We start from the raw sequence: 21240 nt of genomic DNA on the forward strand, positions 1-21240 counted from the left end.
TCTGGTTTATATTCTAAAGTGGACAAATCTAGTGGTGCTGTTGAAGTGTTTGCAGAGTGATGTTTTTGATGGTGCACACGGGAATGTGGCATTTATAGTCACAATGCAGATGTGAACCTGAAAAGGAAAGTCAGCTTCTTCCAAAATGCTATTTTGAGACTGAGAGACTGAAGCTATTTATTATTACTGAGTTGTTGGCACTCCTGCCTGATGATCAGATGTGCTGAAAATCTAGCTGAAATTTAGAGCTGCTGATACCCAACAATTATAAAAAAACCAAAAACTATCCAAGCAACCAAAAATCCCAAACATCAGAAGAAGTAAAAAATCCAAGATCGCTTAACATAGTGTTTACTTGCTCCTGATTCTATGAGTTAACAAAAGCATAGGAAGAAGAGAAATTCTAAAAAGCAGAGATACGTGTTAAGTAGCCTAACTTAAAAATAAGTCAAATGTGGACTTCACAATATGCACAATGAGTAGCATGAAGTTGATTGTAACTAGAAGCAAGCACTAAGGAAACTAAGGAAATCCTGTGCCTCAGTATCTCAAGTTCATTATTCCACCTGCAAAATAATTGCAGTCCCTTGCTGAATAGTGGCTCAAGGGTTTTAATCAGTGATACTTAATGCTGGTACTTCATTTCCAAGTGACGTAAACTCAACAGTTTAGTGAACCAAACAGTAAAAATACTCCAGTGAAAGGAAGTAAGTTAGATTTTTTGTGAAAATTTGTTTTTAATTATCAAGGGCAGGGGATCTCAGAGATATGTAAAGAAACATGTAGCTTCTAAGAGGATTAGGAAATGCTATGAGTTGTGCTCTTTTTCCTGCAGTCGTGATTGCTGCTGGTACTACTCCAGCAGCAAAAGCGAGGGGAGGTGTCTCGTGTTCTGTATTCTGCTCTTAACATGACCTGAAGCTTATCTGCAAAATACTTCTGTACTTGATAACTTTGCAGGTTGTTTGCAAAATCAATGGAATATCAAGAGAGAACAGGAATGATTTAACAATATGATTTATAAATTCTAAACTAGAAGTGCATAAACTTTAGGCTATGTTCAGACCATCAGCACTCTGGGATCATGATGTTGGTGCTGGAAACTCTTAAGTATAATTTTCTTTAAACATTTTTTTTTTCCTTCAATTATCTTGCATATTTTTTATTCCTTTTTGTATTCTAGGCTTTAAATTGCTACAAATTAGCCCTTAACAGCATCCTTGTTGTTTGAAAAACTGAGCTAATTTTACTAATCCCTCAATGAATACACAGTGGTATGATTTTTGCTTGACTGAAATAGAGACAAGATTTTCAGGATCTTAGGGTTATTTTATTAAAGTCTGATTTTTATTTTTGATACCTTAAATGCAACAGCAGATGTATGACCAGACTACTAATGCTTTTCATTTGCTATTACTGATGCATTCTTAGTAGCTTTTTCTAAAATTTGAAATTAATAGAAGTAGTACTACTAGAAGGAGAGAAAAACTGCCTGATAGGGTATTTCAGGAGTTTTCAAGTGAGTGTAATACTGAAGCAGGGTTTCCAGTGTTTGAGAAACAAGGTTAATATTAAGGATTTGAGAAACATGAAATATTAATGTCTTGAGATTTACCCTTGACCAAAGAACCTTGTACCCACTACACTTCATTCTCAATACTGTGTTTAAAAGTGTGGTAGCTGTAGTGCAAGAGAAGTGTGGTATGACTCCAGCAGTTCTGCAGTGTTTTTAGGATTCTAACCTCTGCATGCTTAACCCATCAATCTGTAACAGAAATGTCACTGGCACTCATATGGTATCCCAGAATTGGATGGTTGGTGGTTATTCCAATTTTGTCAGCTTGCCAGTAGTCTTTTTGCTGTTCATTTTGAGATGGTGATGATTCAGCTGAGAACCAGGAGAAGAATAAACTGTGCTGAAGGGGTCCCTGCTCAGTGGGTTACTTGTGAAAGCTGATTCTGTGCCCAGAAGCTAAAATTTATTGGAGTGTTTATCATTCCTCCCAAACCCCCTCTTTCATATGAGGATACTGGAAGGACAGATGAAGGACAATAGATTACATTGCTGTTATATAGTTGATGTTGAAGGAAAACAGCTTTGCATTATAATACTACCTGACACAAGCAGTTCTGCTGCTTGATCCCTAACAAGTCTGAGGTGTAGGGATGGAGATGGGCTATTGTCTACATTTATTTGATTTTATTTGTCACTCAGGAAAGATGAAGGTTCACAACATTTGGTGAAATAACTGGAAGACAGGAAATGTGTGCATGTTGTTTGTAATTTACTCTTATGTTGCTGGACTTAGATACAAGACTGCAAGATTCTATTAATTCTATTAACAGGAATGTTGGTCCTTCAGGCAAAAGGCTATATTTGTCTTTTTTGGTTGCTCTCACTGGAAATATGAAGCTTGCTGCCATGAACCAACTTCATGGTATTTAGCTAACCTGACATTCCATACTTGGCCTAAACCTTAAGCTGCTCAAAAAGCTAAAATTAAAGCTGTTGGTCCTTTTGCAATCACTAGTCTCCATTGCAGATGTTGGAACACGAAATCCTGGCATGTTTAGTTCCCTTTTCATGAAAAGTAAAAGAGTATTTTCCTAAATGGGAAGTAGCTTGCTAAACCTGTGCAGCTTGGACTGAGTAGTTTTCTAGCCCTTCCCAAGTCCTGAGTTATAGGTGATCAAGTTGATGCCTCCAGTAGTATGATGCTCCTTCCAAAGCCTGTCTGGAACGCCTTAAAAAGGCATCAAATAATTTGATCTGCTACAATATCAATTGTTCCTGTCCTTTGTGGTGTATAGGGTGTGACTGTCCTTCTTTTAATTCAAATGGGTTTTCTGATTTTTCCTTACATGTCTTCTGTATACCAGCTTAGTGACTTCTGTAAACAGCAGAAAGCTCTGAACCATTTGACAAAATGTCAAAAAGATTTTGCTTTGAATGTGAAAACAATTGTGACTCTCTACACTTAAATGCATGCATACCTCCATGGCACTTCCAGATCTTAAATGTAGATGGAGATGACAATTCTCCTTTGGATTGGAAATATGCAAATGGGTTTAATACCTCCTCTTTCAATTCCAGCTTCTCAATATGAATCAAGAGCCAATTGCTTTTCAAAATAGAGAAAAAGCAGGCTTGTGAGTTAGAATGGGGAGAAGAGCAAAGTATTACATTATATGTGCATTTAGGATCTGTTAATAAGCTAATGAATGCCATGGCAGGCATGAAATGTAGCTCCATGTAGCCCTTGTAGCTTTCCACCTGAAGATGACTTATTTCAGCTGTCCTGGGCTTGGCTGGTCACATTTGGTGACAGTAATGCATCTTCTTGGTAACTGCAGTTACCTGATCTTCAGAGGCATAGGAACAATGCTGCAAACCCAGACAATGACCCAATGGTCAAAAACCTCAGCCTGGGATTTTGTTCACTCAGTCTATAAATACTGCCTCATTTTATCTGACTGCAGCCTGTCACTTGCAAGCATAGGTGCTGTGTGCTGGGTCATTTGCACAAACAGACTGAGTTGGATTTATTAGTTTATAGCTTGACTCCAAACCGTGACCTTGCAAGTAAGAAGAATTGGTTTAAAGCTTTCTTCTTTTATTCCTCCTCTGAAGAACAATTTCATAAAAATGACGTTGTTCTATTTTGTGGGTCTCCCTTTGTGCGTGTAGTCATGTTGGCTTGTTTTATCGTTAAAAATAGGCTCATACTGTTCCCTGCTGCTGCTCTTCCTGCAGAGCCAGAAGAATGGGAGCTGGGCTGTGCTCTTAGGCCTCCATCCATAGCATTGTTTCCTAAATGCCTATCCGCTGCTGTGTGCCTGCCAGCCTGCCAAATGCTGTAGGAGTTGTGTGAATGTCAGGAAGGTCTAATGCAGGAAAGCCTGAAAGAGCATGGGAAAGCCTAAAAAAGAGAACATGGGTGCAGAACCAGGCCATACATTTGCTATTGGTACTGGGATTGATGGCTTGAAAATGGGGTGATGAAGAACATGGTGGTACCTGAATGTATTTAGTCACGGTTAAAGAAAAAAGAAAAAAGAATTCTAGATTTTGTGAAATTTAAACTGAATTTTGGGAATTATTTCTTAGTTAGCTATATTCTAGGTTTGCTGAACCATCAGCCCTGTTCTCATTTTAGCCCAAGTAAGTTCTTTGTGCTCTTCATTTGTTGAGGAGTTTTTTGGTGGTTTTTTTCCTTTGTTTGTTGGTGTGATTTGTTTTGTTGTGTTTTGTTGTTGTTGTTTATTTGCTGGTTTGGGGTTTTTGTTTGCTTGGGTTTGGGTTTCTTTTGTTTGCTTGAACTCCGGGTTTTCTTTATGGGGGGTTGTTAGGGTTTTTTCCTTACATGTAAGGAGCTAAATAAAGGCTCTTCAAAACAAGCACTCTTTGCCTGTCCTGTTTCACCAATCAAGGTACAGCTTGACCTCTAAATCTTAATGTATTTCTGATAACAAGCTAGGGAAAAAAGGAACCTGTATTTTCCAAATTCTTGGCAGGCAGAAGCTCTTTTCTCTGCTAGGTTGCTCAGGAAAAAGATGTTAGAATTGGATGGGTCTCACTCACCTTTTCAGCCTTGACCTGCATCACCAGTAGATTTTCAGCTGGTTTTTTTTGACCTTTGAATAAGCAGCTGATTATATTTTTTCGTAATACACATAAATAAAATAGAATATTCTTCTTTTCTGTTGTCCTCACTTTCAAGGAACCTGGAGGAAAAGGAAAATGCATGAATTTATGGATTTTGGTGCTTTAGTAAAATGTACTACTCAAATAATTAACTCTATGTCTGGAAATGGTTGTTCACTGGATTTTTTTTTTTTTTTTCAAGCAGCAGAGAAGACTCATTTTATTTTGAAACTGAAGCTGTTCACAGCTGTAGGAGCAGACTGAAAACCAAACTAAAATGAGAACAGTGTTAGTTTCTTTTAATAACTGCGGAAGCTGGTATGCTAGGTGTACCTTTCCTTGCCTCCTGTTGGTGTATGACTTCTGCAAATATTTTCTGTGTTCTGACTCTGGGAATTTCTGTCCTCTTGGAGTTCAGTCTTGCTAATTTTCAAATCAGTAGGTTCTCAACAGTTGGTAATACTGTTGTTGTTGGAGTTTAGAGGGGTTTTTTTTTTTGATTGGTTGTTTTGTGTGTGTATGTGGGGTTTTTTTTTTTTTTTAGGTTTTTTTTTTTTTTTTTTTTTTAGTTTTGTTTTTGAAGTGGTGTTTTTTGTGTCTTGTGAGAAGATTAGGAACTTCTTGCATTTCAGGGCAAAGGATTTTTAGAAATTTCCATTTAGCAGATATTTTCCAAGGTCCCTGAATACAGCTGCTTTTCCTAAATAAATGGTTACTGAAGTTGCGTTTCCCAAACAGTGCTGTGCATGTCAGCAGTAGGATACAGAAAATCTAGTTATCTACTTATTTCCTGTTGAAGGAAGAGGTTGTTTAGGCAGTTAAATGTCACTCCTACACCTGCAATTTCCATTAGTATTGTATATTAGTATTCCTTCTGTGATGATGGTACCCAGGGAAAACTAAACTTAGGAATTCCTGAGTTAGAGTACCATGATTATTTTTAGAGGTTTTTTTTAAGTGGAGGTTCCATGTTCCTACTGGAGTTTTATTTAGTTAAGCATCCAGAGATAACATGCTTAATGTAGTAATGACTAAAATGTCTACCACTTTTATGAAAGTAACTTTCTAAATCTCTTGCACCATGTGTTACAGCAAACAACTACTACCATTTTAGTGCTGTTGTAAAGGAGCAGTTGGTTTGGCTCTTAAATTATCTGGTTGTTGCAAGGGTGACCTAATGCAGGAGTTGATGTAAATGCACACTCCTTGACCATGTAAATGCATACACTACTCCAAAGTTTAACTTCTGGTAGATGAGAGAAAAAAGTTGAATATCACTTGCTTGTGTTTGTAGAACGGGCTGCCGTTACTGGTCTTGGTATTTCAACCTGATTTCTCTGCTGCTTATTTTTTTGCAGCTTGGCAATCTGTGGTGTAAACATCTCTTCTTGTTTCTGTGTTGATATATGTAAAAAATTTTAAATGGCTTTGCAGAGTTGTTCCTGCATTTTGCTCCAGAATTGAGAGAGCATCTTAGCACTTCCTAAAGGCTCATTGATGAAAGGAAGAAAAATGATCCTTTACTTTTTCCCTTCCTATGATCACAGTGAGCACACACTAACAAGTCTTTTGCCCAAAGCAGTAAATAGTTGTAGTAGCTCATAGAAGTTGGAGTCTTGCTCTGCGTGACAGAATAGAAACTATGGAGGTATTAGGAATGCCTGATGGCACATACAGCTTTAAAAGCTTGTATTACTGTGAAATATTTTAAATCATTTTGACTACTATCCGAGGAAAAGCGTAAAATAAAGTACCAAGCGAAGCTTGGGGTGTTACAGCAGCACTCACTGCTGCTGTATTGCCATGGCATCAGTACATTTGCACTTGCAAAACTCATCAAATAAGTAATAAAGATGTTTGACTAGTAGTCATGTTAGTATAGCATTACAAAATTATAGTTATGGTAAAATCACACTATTTGAAGATTTTGCAACATTAGTCATGTATAAAGGGAACTGCTTGTCATTACAAAATGGTTTATCTTGTTACTGTACTATTTTTTCATTTGCCAGAAAAATAAGGAAGACTGCCTATACTGTATGTAATGCAAATATGAAATCTTTTTACTCTTTGCATTGTTCTCAGAAGTACTGTCTACAGACTCTTAAGATTTTTAAAGCAATCTTTCTTTTGAAATTCACCTTTGAAAATAACATCGTCCCCATTTTCAATCAAAATTAATTGCCTTGTAGTTGTCCAACTTTTAAAAAAAAATTTGTAGCTTAGTTTTTTAAATGCTCAATATTGTGCAATTAGCAAACTAAGACTAATGATTGTGGCAATATACATTTTTGCCTTATATTAAAAAATGCTGCAATCAGAATATTTGGAAAAACAAGCTTTAGCAAGGGCTTTGATGTCCACGTGTTATTTGTAATATTGCAATTCTTTTTTGTTTGTTTGTGGTGAAGCATAAGTGTGCAACTTCCATTGTCAGACAAGGCAAATAGTGGAAACTTCCATTCACTTTTCTCCTGAACTATTCCTTGATACTCTAAAGCAAAGATAATCCTTTACTTAAAACTCCAAGGGTGGCATTGACATGGCTGCAGCCATCAGACTTCAAACAAAATTTCCATTTAATTGCTTGTGAATAGTCACGTCTCTCTTTAAATTTTCATTAAATTTCTTTCAATTAATGTGGTGTTTTATAGAGACAGGGCTCAGTTTTTGCATCTGTGCACAGCAGCTCCCTAAATATTTATATCTTTTAAAAATTTTTTCTTTGGAAGTATACAGAGTACTTAGGTGTTTACTAAGAAGCTACCAATAAGAAAATCTAAAATGTTTTTATGTTAGTCATGTTGGGTTTTGTCTTTTTTCTTCCTCGGTTGGTTAGTCTGCTTCTGAACAATAAGTATATAAAACAACAGGCTCACTTTGGATTTTTCTGCTTGGATGAGTGACATGGATCTGGAAAGGATTTTCTGGGTCACTGCCATTACACACTTGTGCAGCACACTCATAACTTTGCCTCGCTTCAGTTTGAAAGCCTTCTCTACCACAGCTCCTGTGGAGTCTGGTTTGGAGAATCTCTGTGGTTCATTAGATAGCAGCCTTCTTTCAGCTTCCTGCTCATTAGGCTTTACACCTGCATTGCCTTTTACTGGAAATACTTCTTTTTCCTCCTTTCTATTTCTGCTTAGTGATCATTCTCTCAGTGTGGGCTGAAAAAGCTGTGCTCTTCCTGCACTTTGTCAAGTATTAGTTTTTCTTCTTCTCATAATCCTGATAGTTTTTTTCTGACTCTGTGTATGTGTATGGCTCTAAGCCATCTTTATTTAAAACACACAGCTGGGAATGTGTGCAACATTTCCAAATAAGGTCTCTGCTGGGGTTGTGGAGAAGAGCCCAGAACTGTATTTCTGGAGGGTGCAAGCTGTGATCATATTGGGTTCTCCTTCTGCTGCATCACCTGGACAATTCAGTTACCTTCTGATCAGCCGATACATGGAAACTTTTTCACAGTCATTTCTGACAGGGAATTTCCCAGGTTGTTGGTTTTTGTTTTAAAGTGTGTGATTTCACACCTCCTTACTGCTCATCTCTTGTACCAACAGTGTCTTTTTGCACAGTGATGCCAACAGTTTTTTTTCTTCCACTTGGAAGGTGGGGAGTTCTAAGATATTTTGTATATCCATCTTTCATACCTCATCTTTTAAAAATTAACGATTACCTGAGTAGCCCTTAATTTATTTTTCTTTATTCTAGAATCAATTAACTTTTCTTTTACTATCGTAAATTAGCTCAGTGCAGTAAAATTCAGTAAAGTAGTTCAATATTGAAGTGCAGTAGTTCAAACTGAGTGGCTTTGGTTCAAAACCGAGCTGTCACTTCGTGAATGTTTGAAAAACTTTACTAAGCTTTGTTAGAGTGGCTGGAATGCCGTAATTGTGAAGTATTCTGTGATCAGGTATAGAAAACCCTACCACCAACATATGGTTTGGGGTAAGAACAGCCTGCTGATGGGGAGGCTTCGGCGCTTGGAACTGTAGGCATTTCATAGGTCTTTGCTTTAACCATTTAAGATGTGCCCAGGTTAGATGTTTTCGCCTCTGGGCTAAACTCTTTACTTTTCTGTTGTGGTTTTCAGTTTTGAGTGGTGCTTTAAAGCTGAAAATAAAATCTGGGTTCAAGTGCCATCATTTTTACCCCTGCTGGCGTAATTGCTTTTTAGCTTTCCTCATGTCCACTTTTGAGACTGCTGTGTGAGTAATCCAAAAGGAGTCAGTATATGAGGTATACACGAGCATTCTAGTATTTATTTAAAATATTCTGCAGGGTTTAAAACATCTTCCTTGAAGATGTTTGATTTAACATTTCCTGTAAACATATGTGCCCACATAAAGTGTTCTTGAACCTTTTTTTTTTCCTTTTATTTCCCTAGGCATGAATCTTTTGTCTGGTTTCCTGTGGAAACAAAGTTTGTGACCAGGTTCTCTGTTCCTTCCTCTCCCACAGTTACTTGTAATAGGCCAAAGAGTTCAAAATTTAACCTTACAAGCCTCCAAAAGCCCTGAAAGTGGGCTGTTTAGTTTCCAACCCAGCAGTAGTTCTCAGAGTATTAAGCACCCAAACAGCCACAAAAGGAAGTATTTAGAAATACTTACTGTGGGAAAAACTTCAATGGGAGCATGCATTTTCTTAGTAAGAAAATCAGTTACTCCCAAGAGAGAGATCTCTGCAAAGCCAAAGCTTTATTATTTTCTTGTCCACGTATATTAAATAATGGGGAGCCTTTACAGAAATTCAGTGATTCTACTCTCTTTCCCTAGAGATATTTCAGAAGTCAATTGAAATGCCTCAGAACATTCTTTTCCTTCAGCCTGAAAAGCAGTCATCAGTGAGTGCCTGTGCCCACTTGTTGGTTTTCATTATGTAGATTTCCACAAGATGAATTCCCTTCCCAGTTTTATTCAGTGTTATTGGGAAACTGTTAGTCTGTGGGAGGGTGTGGGCTGTGCTGGCTCTGTCAGGATTCTTCAATGCAAGTGGGACAGCAGGGTGCTACCAAGAGTGATAGCCTGTGTCCCTATGGAATAGGGACTCCTATGATATAGGGACGTATGCAGACATAGTGCAATGGATCAGAGATTCTGCTACTCACAGGAGTTCAAAGTGACTGAGAATAGGATTTGACCTAAATCTGATCACTTTATGAACTAAAGCAATCAAAATAATACAAAATACTAGACCCTTAACAAAAAACCCAAACAAACATGCATACAAAAAAACACACAAAACCCCAAACCCCCCAAGCCTATTTTGAAATTTGAAAATCCTACTTACCTCCTTTCTTGAAGGTTTAACTTCCATTGCACTGTTTGGAACAAAAATTATCAGACCACCTTTCTATTAGTGGTTAAGGTTGTCAAAGAGTTGTCAGCACTTAAATGTATGTGCACAGTCAAAACTGTTGTAGAACAGTCTTTCTAGCTTGATGCCTGCAGCAGAACTGCTCTAACTTTAAAATCAGAGTCCATATTTTAAAAGTACTGAATTATTTTTGTTGACCAATGAAGAATTTCCACTTTTACCAGCTATTTTCTGAGACAGGCTTCTGAGTAAATGCTGAAATGTGTTTTGATCTTGCATATTTATTCTGTTTATTGTAAATATGTTATAAATGCTTGAGTTTGGATTTTCAGAAATCTGAGAAAAACATTCAGAAAATTATTTAACATTATGTAGTTTAGTTTAGCATGATTCAGTTCAAATCCATCCTGCTGTTTTTGCTTTTGTATTTGGGGTTCACTGGCACTGTAAACACCTGTATAAAACAGGTTTTTTCTCCACTTAATTTGAGCTGTTGCCAATAAACTGACATTAGTGTTTCCTGCAGGAATAGTGTTTATGCCAGGTTTTCTGGAGAAGACACTTTTGAATATGAAATGTTGCATTGAATCTTGGATTCAAATACTTCCAAAAGGAAGAAAAAATGCTAACACATTCAACAGAGAAAGTAGTTAAATTAAATAAGAATGGATGTGTTTCAGTGATGCATTTCTTACTTTTCCTTTAAAAAAAGTTGCTTCTGAGAGGTTTTTCTTCAATCCCCAGACAACCATTTAAATTTTACCACCCCTGTCTCTCTGCAGAAGTCAATAATCCTTCAAGTAAAGGACTCAATGCATGAAGTGCTCATAGGATTAGCTGCTGAGAGCTATGAGATGTGCAGTAAGTGGCAGTCGGTGTGTGTTTTGTAATGGAAGCAAAATGAAATTCCAGTGCATTCACTCTCTCGCTCTCTCCCTGAGACCAGCAGCTCACATTGCATTAGCTTGAACCTCTGAAAAGTTTTTCTGGGAGACTAGCTATAGCAAAATATCAGTGGATAAAAGAATTAAGGGCTTGCTATGAAGGGTCTTTTCCTTCTTTTTGTTTTTCATTGGGTTTGGTTTTTTTTGTTAGAGGTGTTCTGCTGTGGGCTTTGTATACAAACAACTACTTAGCAGCAATAGTATCTACAGGCAATGTTTTCAGAACATAGATTGTGTCCTGTGCTGGATTCAAGATGAAGAACATTCTTAAGAGTAGGTCTCTATGAAGTTTCACAGTTTCACAGAAGGATGTCTATTTGAGGAAACTCTGGAGACTGAAAATACAGGAGGTATTGTTGTGTAAAGTGAATGATTATACAGAAGACATAATTCAAGTCAGGAGGTTTTTATTTAAGTCTTGCAGAAGTTTTCATAGCAACTATATAGAAACTTCTCAATCTTTTCCACCCCAAGGTGCAAGAAAATGCTGCTTCCCTGGGAATTGCATCCTAATTTAATTGTATATATTTTACACTTTTAGTTTAAATTTAACTCTGCATGGACATGTCAGCCTTCATCAGGTCTGTAGACAGAATCAATAGAAATTACTTTATTATTCTGTAATTACTTACATTGACTGCTGTGTTTAAAATCACTCAGACATAAAAATGTTTTCCTTGATGTCTCTCTTGGTTAGTGAAAGAATTATGTTGAAAGAGCATGTTGATGAATCCCCAGCATTATTACAAATATTTCTTCCTTATCTTATGAAATACGATAAATGTGGGCACAGCCTTAAAATACAAAATACAACAAAAGATGCACAAACATTTAACATAAAAAATGTTTGTATAAAATATTGAAATTAAATGTTAATAATTTTATAGGATAGTGAAGAATACTGCCTTTGTGATCTACACTTTTGTAGTGCAATAAAAATTTTAGGATTTCTATCTTGAGTGGGGAAAAAATAACGAGAAAGACTAAGACACAGTATTGCTTTTGTTTTTCTGCTATTGTTCTCTATGGAAAAAAAAAAAAGAGAATCCCAAAATAAATTCATTGTAGTTTACTTACTTAGATTTGTGGGACTAAGTGTTTCATCTGTAAAAGGAATAAAAAATGTTTAAAATTTTTTATTTATTATGGTGGCTTTTATTGTATAATAGATTTTATTATTTTATTAGTGAAGAGCTGTTAAAGAATAAATGCTCAGATGCATGTGTTTGGAGGTTGAAGAATCAGTGCTTGCTTGTGTTTCTTTAACCTCAGAAGGTGGAAATTGCGGCTATCAAGGTGATGGTTTGTGTTGCTTTATGTCTACTTGCTTAGCCTGTCTCAGTGGCGCTTAATTACATAAAAAATCATTCATTGGGAATTGCATAACAATGTTACGCCTTTGCTCTCTTTAGTCCCATCTTTTTGCAGATGTACTTCAGTCACTTTGCAGGCTTTATAAATCTTTCATAATGTGCTGAGCAGCCTTCAGTAGAAGACCTTGTTTATAAAAGGCTTGCTGATACGTTTGCGTTAAAATGAGTGGTATATTGAAGCTTTCCAACCAGAATTCATCTGGTAATTTAAAATTACATTTTTGTATTTGTCTTTCACGTTGTTGCATTTATACTTGTTTTCACATAACTGCATTTAAAAAAAAAAACAAAAAACCAACAAACCCAAACAAAACTAAAAAACAAACAAACCAAACAACAAAAAAAAAGGAATACTGTTTAAAGAAAGAAAATGTTTAGGTATAATTTCACTTATTTTTTTGTTGTTGTCATACATTTTTATGCTGTATCCCGGGATTTTCATTTCTTGTCCAGTAAACAGTTCCAAAATTTATTTAATATATTTATAAATATTCATAGATAAATACAGTGATTCCTTGAGTAGAAGATGCCTTTTGTTATAATGAAAGGCATGCTGTAGGGTAGGAGAAAATCATGATGTTCTTAAAATAGGAGAAACATGTTCAGAGCAGAGTAATTGTTAGTTTTGCGTGCATAACACGGTGACTCACTTTGAGGGTGGAAGTAATAAAATGATGCTTTTGAGATAGGAAAATGTGATAGAGTTTACGGTATTGTACAGTTCTAAATGGATGTATGTCTTTGCCCTTAAGATAGTCTCACATAATTGTTTAAGTTTTCTTTTGGTTTAGGGTTTTCAAGAAGTAAAAATTGGGAGTTCCTGGATGTATTGTTTTAACTCTGGTTTCTATCCGTGTGTGCAATCTGTGTGTTGTATGTTTGTAGGTATACCTGTGTATTAGGAGCAGCATTATAAATACAAAATGCTGTTTTCACCTCTGTCAAATTAAGACTAGAGCTTCGAACTTAACTATTTTATTGGGTCATAGTTTGTACTAGAAACTTTTGTCCCTGTCACACATGATTAGAGCTATGCATATATCACCTTAAAGTTTGTCACTTACAAAGGTTGTGATTGAGGCTAGGTTATCAGGACAGTTTCTGACCCTTTAAATTATTATTTTTGTTAAAACTAGTGTACATATACCGTGTTTTGAAACTATATTTACTTAAGAACAAATCATGCATTAATTATTCTAAATTACCCTGCTTAATTTTTACTCTGTGTGCCAGTTCCTTCTGATGGTGTGACTAAAAGTGTTCAATAATGAAGTTAAGAAATATTGTAGGTGTTGGCTTCAGCAAAGCTCTATGTAAGTGTGGCGCTTGTTATGTAAAATGTACAAGTTGCTTTTGATCCTTATTACTTTGAATGACTTCTTAAAACTACCTCATTTAATTGTCATTTAATGGAAATGGAAAACGAGATAAAAGTGAGAATTCAATTCTGACGCCATTTGTGGTGGTGTCAGTCTGTGATAGGTGATGTTTCTGAGGCAGGGGGTAGGTCCTTGGGCTTTCTCATACTGCATATGGTCTGGTGGATAAAGCATGTGCTAGATGTAGCCAGTATGCGCTTAAAAACTTCTAATTTTATTAGTATACTAAATACTAAAGTCAGTCCTAAACTACTGAATGGAGTGATAGCTCAGTACAAGCACAGAGTGCTTAAAAATTTAATAATAAAGTGATACTCAGTAGCGCAGCAAACATACCTACTGTCAGGAAGTTAACTGCCCGGAGATGGTTCCTAGCAAATTTTTTCACTGACTTATAATAACATTGTTTCATTATGTTGTTCTCTAATCATGTACCACTGCAAGAAAGGACTTGGATGTAAACATCCTCGTTTGGGGTGGATGGCTTTTTGCTGGTTGTTGAATGTTGCATTTTGTCCTTGTTCTGCTTAACTGAAAAACATTTACCAAACGTTGTGCTCCAGGAACAAAGGCTTTGGCTGGTATTGGGTTTGTGTGGCTGGGTTTTGGTAGTGTGGGCCCACAGGTTTGGCTTCTGTGAGAAGCTGCCAGAAGCTCCCCCGTGTCTGATGGAGCCAAAGCCAGCTGATGCCAAGATGGACCTGCCACTGGCCAAGGCTGAACTCATCAGTGATGGATGGTAGCACTCTGGGATAACATAGCTAAGAATGTGGGTGAGGGGTGAAAAAAACTCTGCAATTGCAGCCACAGAAGAGAGGAGTGAGAATGTGACAGGAACAGCCCTGCAGACAGCAAGGTCAGAGCAGAAGGAGGGGCAGGGAGTGCCCTGGGTGCCCCAGCAGAGATTTACCCGGCTTGTGGTGCAGATCATGGTGAGGCAGCTGTACTTCTGCAGCCTGTGATCCACAGGGAAGCAGAGATCCACCTGCAACCTTTGGGGGACACCCACACCAGAGCAGGTGGATGCCTGTGGAAAGCCCATGGTGGAGCAGGCTCCTGGAGGGATTTGTGACCCTGTGGAGAGAGGAGCTCGCACTGGAACAGGTTTAATGGCAGGACTTGTGACCACAGGGGGGACCCACACCAGAGCAATTTGTGAAGAACTGCAGCCCATGGGAAGGGCTCACTTTGAAGATGATAATGGAGAAGTGCCTCCTTTGGAATGAGAAGAGTGTGAGAGTCCTCCACCCAAGGAGGGAGGAGCACTAGAAGCAATGTGAGGTGAACTGACCACAGCCCCCATTCCCTTCCCCTCCACGCCACTGCAATGGAGGCAGAGAATTTGTGAGTGAAGTTGAGCCTAGGAAGAAGGGAAGGGTGAGAGGAAAGCGTTAGTATTTAGTTTTATTTCTCATTATCCTGTTGACAATAAATCCAATTAATTTGTCCCCAGATTGTTTTGCCCATGACAGTAACTGGTAAGTGACTTCTCTATGTCCTTACCCATGAGCCTTTCGTTGTATTTGCTCTCCCCTGTCCAGCTGAGGAAAGTGGCAGAGTGGCTTTGGTGGGCATCTGGTGTCCAGCCCACCACACTTGCATATGAGACTTAAGCGGGTGTGGGTTTTCATTGTCATCAGTACTTTGCATTTTTCTCCATTGTGTATAATGCAAATATCAAATAATTTAAAAAACAGTGTATGACTAAAATAGAAATGCATGCATTTCTCACACATATTTTTCATTGAGTTTACAGTTTAAAAGTTTCAGTTTATTTAATTTTTGTATTTTATTTTTTCCTTCATGCAGTCTCTCACCTTAAATTTGGGGGGTAGGGCAGTTGAAGTAGATGCTGCTTTCGGGCATGTAGCACAGAGATGTAGTGTTCTGCAAAGATGTAAGCATGTGCTTTCTGCTTGTAAATAGTCCTATTTGATTAGGATCAAAGTGACTAGTTAGGTTGCCTAAAGAAAAATGCCTGCTTCTGATCTTCTGTCACAACTTGGCAAGTCCAGCTCATGCGGCATGGCTTTGACTTGAGGAGTTACTCTGAAACCAGTTATCACCAAGCATTCAGCTGATTGTCTACAGCCAAAAAGATTCAGAAGGCTTGCTTTTATTTGCTGTGTATTCCATCAGTTATTGTGGAATTCCCTGCCTCTTCCTTTTGCCTGTGCAGTACCGAAACATAAACCCTTGCTGTTCATTTAAAACACTGAGTGCAATCATTAAATTGAACATAGCTTGATTTCACTTTTTAACATACTAACTGGATTTGTTCTGATTAAAGGTTTTTTAAAATTTTTAATGCATTGATAAAAAATGAATGCTGTTGTTTAATGACATGGAGATATTTGCAGGGCACTATAAAATTGAACATGTTTGGCTGGGTGCCACACTGTGTTCATATACAGTTCCCTATAGAGTTAATATTTATTTGGGATTGCAGTAGTTAGTGCTTTATAAAAGGTAAAACTCTCAAAATATATCTGTGTAAGTTATCATTAAATGTGTAAATCTTAGACAATTTGTGCTTGTATCTTAATATGTAGGATTTCTGTTTTGAAATAAATGTGGGCTGCTTCAATTATGAGAGACTCAACTTTGAGAAGTGGTCAGCGACACATTACAAAAGCTGTGGCAGTTCATTTCCCTTGCATTCTACCTATGGAATATGTACTTGCAGAATGGCTCAAAAATGATGAAAAAAAACCCTGTGTAATGGCCTGAATATCAGTATATATGGTTCCATTATGTGATAATTCAAACTTACAGATTGAAAAGTAAAGTAGCAAAGAGAATAGATGCTATAATGCACTCCCTAGTGCTGTATTTTCTCCTTCTGATCCTTCATTAACAGTAGTGAGCATAACTAGATTTTTCTGGAGGCAGCATTCATGGCTGTGTGTATTCGAGTATTGCTTTTCTTAATTGCCTTTTCTTTGTTGATGAAGATCAAATCTAGCTCTGGGCTTACTGTAGCTTTTTAGGATTATTAGTTGGTTGCTGGTTTTAGCCCCTCTTTCTGGTAAAATACTAGGAAGGAATTATTTAAAATGTAGCCATTTTTGCTGTCACTGATGCAGTCGTTCTGTCATAATGAAGAAATCCTTTTCAGATGTATTAGAATAGGAAATGCCAGTCAGTCGAAATAAGACTAAAGTTTGCAGTTGTCTGTAATTTCACTGCAAAACCTAAAGCCAAGATTTTTTCAGGGCATGTTTCATAAACAGAACTAAGCAAGGCAAACAGCAGTAAAATCATTCAGTATCTTTAGCTGTGTAGAGCTAATAATTTTTTCAAGCATGCTCTCTTGTGACTTGGAGTTGACTTTTTTCCCTAACCTTTTATACTGATCAGCTTATTCTCTCTTAATGCTGAATGAGGTCTTATTTCCATTTCCATCCAGGGAGAATGAGCTCCAAGGTAGCTCATTCAAAATTGACATGGATTGACAACACACTGCATATGACATTTTTCATACAAACACAGCTCCTTAGAGATGAGAGTATTTGCCTTGTCTGAGTTGAAACAAAACCAATGAACAAAGATTTTTGGTTTTAATTATTGAAGAATTTGTTGCACTCCAAAATAGATACATTAACATACTTTTGTTATCTAGCTGTGGCATGCAGGCTTCTTGGGGAGAAGAGTAATTTGCCCCTGAAATAGCATTTAAGTATTTCTTCAGACAGCAAGTATTTGTCAAAGTTCACTTTCTGCAGTCTGGAAATGTTTACAGTTCTTAAAGATTTCATGAGAGCTGTGGGCATAAAGCAGTAGTGGAAATATACATCACAAATCTTGGTAAACAATTGTTAAATGATCAAATATACTGTCTCAATTCATTCTTCAGCACTGCATGTGAGCAAACTAATTTCAGGATTATGCTCTTTGTAATTGTACCAGTCTTCCCACATTTCATATTTGCTGACATATTATTTGGCTCAAAGTATAATGGATAGCTCGGTGGCTTGGATTTTCCTTGTCTCTAATGTACTTTGTCAACTTGAGAAAGTTTACCAAATCCAGAGCAGTTCTTGTTGATTTTTGAAAGAAGTATGTGACTTTACTCCCTTGTTAATTCCTGTCCTGCAGGATTGATTTTGGAAGTAGCACAATATTCATATGCATTTTAATTCTATCCAAACCCCATAGCAAGCTACTGAAGAATTTTGCCATATTGCTTCACTAATGTTTGTCCTCAGATACGTTTTTCTTAAATCTCTTAGATCTGCAACAATTTAGTGGTATTTTGCTGACTTCTGCATGAGTTAAAAAAGCTGCCTAACTCAAAATCTTTATGCTGCATTCTCAAGCCCCAGTGATTTTCTTAAATACTTGGTACTGGCAGAGAGTAAAATGACAAATATGGTTTGAATTAATTTTGCTGTGTATCTCCCTCAAATTGTAATGATGCTTTTTCTGCTCCACCTATAGCTTCCTGCAGATTTCACAAAGCTGCACCTTACTGACAGTCTCCACCCACAGGTGACCCACGTTTCATCTAGTCACTCAGGATGTAGCATCACTAGTGATTCAGGAAGCAGCAGCCTTTCTGATATCTACCAGGTAAGACTGGAAGGGATGCTGATGGGAGGTGCAGTTGCCAGCAGTTTTGCATTTAACAGCTGAATGCCCTTGCTATTGCCTCTTGTCAGTTTTTATCTGAAGAGGCACACAACAGACTTCAAAAAACTACTTTTTGTTTGAACTGTAATTATTTCAGGCTTTAGATTTGTTGGGTTCATAATGTAGAACCTATTCAGTGGTGGGAAAAAACAAATATGGAGTGAGAAGCCTGTGCTGGCCTGCCATGAGTGGCATATTTCTATTTCCCCACCATGCAGAAATGCGATGCCAACCTCTTAGAAGTGCTTCCTCTCCTGGCCATCCTCAGGAAGGTGGAGGGGTTGAACTGGTCACACTTTTTAAAGTTATGTTTCTGAGGTGGCCTCTTCTTGTAAAGCTCTGTGGTACTCATTTGGAACAGCTTGAGTTTAGAGAGACTGAAGCTGATCCAGAGTTTAAATAAATTGGAAAAAAATTCTAAAGTGAAATAAAATGAAGAATTACGCCTTTTTCACTTGATGTTTATAGTTCTTGCAATGTTGGAGGAGGAGCTGTCCTGATAGGGAAGTGTACCAATTTGTTAGTCTCAGAGGAAGGAATCAAGTACAGTTAAAATATATTTCTATTAAAATAATCATAAAGTAGTGAGACCACTTCAACATGGAGTGCTGTTAACTAGAAGAGGAATAATGTTTTTCTGAGATGCTTCTGAAATTGGAAATGTAGTCATTTAAACAACCGGAAAAGCATATCTGCAAATGCATAAAAATTCAGCTGTGGTCATAGTTTTAGAAAATAGTCTCTTTCAGGTGAATAAGCTTATAGGCTTCTTTTTGTGAAAGACCGTAGATTATAAAAAGGTCGCAGTTCAATTTAGAGAGTAATTACAATAATGCAGAGGTTTATTTTTGCAAAACTATCTAATTAGCTGAACACTTCAGGCATAGCATGTGTCAAGTATGTTTGTCAGAAATTCTTCTGAAGACAGGATTACTTTGAGACAGGATTTAGGTTTATAGTGTGAGAGTGAAGAAGATGTAAAATCAGTTTCGTTCTTCTAGTCTTCTATGGATTTTCATTCCTTTCATTACAAAGAATTCCTCTCTAACAGAAAAATAACAAGTATGGAGACACAGCTGTAAGTGGCATGTAGTTACAGTCATACAGTTTCTCCTGAGATAAGTTGGAAGTAAATTTTTTGCAAAGACTTTCAGCTAAACTTTCATAACTAAAAAAGGTCATTGATTTAATGAGAAAATTATAGAAAAAAACCATTAACCAAACAACATAAAAAAAAAATAAAGAAACCTCAAAAAATATTTTTCTATGTAGTTGCCAGTCTGGTCTGTGACTCCTACCACTTTCATTTGCAGTGTTAGAGTCAACATAATGGTTGGTGTTTGGAGAGAGTTAATGATTTACTGAAGTATTTATATAGAGTAAAATTACTTCTTGAGTACTATTTTAAACTGAATTTACAAAGATAATGCATAATGCATTCTTAAAAATATTATCTAGTGTCTTCAATTAATCTGCAATTAATATCCCATATAAAGGTGACTTGGCACAGACGTATCAAGAACTGTGTAGTTGCACAGTGTCAAAGTATGAATAGGAAGCTATGTCCATATTTACATCCAGAAATATGACCATGTATTGTAGAATGCAACCTCATATTTTTGTCTTAATACGTGTACTTGAAGGAATGTTTATTAATGAAACGTAAATTCAGGTGTGAAAACTGATAAGGTTCTTAAATTCTTGAATTTAACTTAATGGTACCAAATATTGTTTGCCTTGATTTCCCTAATTGTGGTAAATCATTAATTTCTGGTCTCAGTTTCAATGATAAAGGACTACAATGTAGCAGTGTTAGGCTAGGTTAAAGTACTGCCAAAAAAAAGCCCCAAACCCAAACAAAATGGCTGTAATTTGAATCCTCTAGGGCCAAGTTAAGGATTAAAGAGACAATATTTTTTAAACCAAGAGAATGGATCCATCATTCTCTCTCAATTGTTTGCCCTGTAATTCTCTCCCAAGTGTTCGTTCAAAAAGAGTAAACCATAACCAAGACATCAAGATGTGAAATTTTTTACTTCAAATTTGATAAGTCTTAGGTAAAGCTCATGATCATTGTTCCTTTGATTCTTATTTTCTGAATATAATGACATTTTTCTGTTCAGTGGGGTGGACTTCTGTTCATTATGGCTAAGTAGAAAGCAATGATTTAGAAAGATCATGATCTTGTCTTGCAGTTGATAGGAAAAAAATGGTTTTAAAAATTATACTGTTATTTAGAACATTACTGTTGAAATCTGAGGTAATATGTTTTGCATCCCGTAAGTTTTAGTTCTGTAGCCTTAAGAGCAGATGCTTCCAGTGATAATACGTTCATGGCCTTTTAAGATTTTTTTAATAAGTCATGAAGCTGAATCTTCAGATGCTTTCAGCATTGAACTGAGAATACTTCCTTTTAAATATTAATGCAGTATCTAAATTTGTTTGTCAAATGTTGCACATGAAAGGACTTTTAGGATAAGAAATACTTACCAAAATAAAATTAACCTTTCTATTTACCACACCCAAGTTTCAAAAACATATCAGGTGCCAATTAGTAGGGTCCTAAAATACTGTTATTTTTATTTTAGGAAATAAATTCAAATGATGAACTCTGTAGGGTGACTTCAGAGGAACGGGATGCTGAATGTCAGTAGATCGTGTGTTGGCTTGTATTTGCCAAGAACAATTCCTTGCTTCTGTCTTTTTTTGACTTGGCGAAGGAAGCAAATCACTCGGTGTTGCTGCTTCTCATGTATGGCTGCTTGCTCTTGATTCCTAGGCTTAGTTCATGATTCTTAAATGAACACATATACCTGTTCCTATATGCTACTAAATGTTTCCTGTACCTGCTACATATATTACCAGATGATTGGGGAGTGACGAGATGTAAGCTCATGAAACGTGTATGATTCCCCCTCCCTGTTTTGGGAAGCATTGTTGTGTTGGCACAG

The 21240-nt window shown here is 36.8% G+C and overlaps 1 protein-coding gene across 7 annotated transcripts in view; it reads left to right on the forward strand.

Moving 5' to 3' along the window:
- The window catches only part of RAPGEF2 (Rap guanine nucleotide exchange factor 2), a 184289-nt gene that overhangs the window by 118931 nt on the left and 44118 nt on the right, over positions 1 to 21240 (forward strand). For 6 of the 7 annotated variants that reach the window (XM_040063645.2, XM_040063648.2, XM_040063646.2 and 3 more), the window contains one exon: positions 18098 to 18229. The exons of the other annotated variant lie outside the window; for it this stretch is intronic. In XM_040063645.2, coding sequence (XP_039919579.1) covers positions 18098 to 18229 — 132 coding nt within the window. The remainder of the gene's footprint in view (positions 1 to 18097; positions 18230 to 21240) is intronic. 7 annotated transcript variants of the gene reach the window in all.

Source organism: Hirundo rustica, chromosome 5 (assembly GCF_015227805.2).
Source record: "Hirundo rustica isolate bHirRus1 chromosome 5, bHirRus1.pri.v3, whole genome shotgun sequence".
Lineage (NCBI taxonomy): Eukaryota > Metazoa > Chordata > Aves > Passeriformes > Hirundinidae > Hirundo > Hirundo rustica.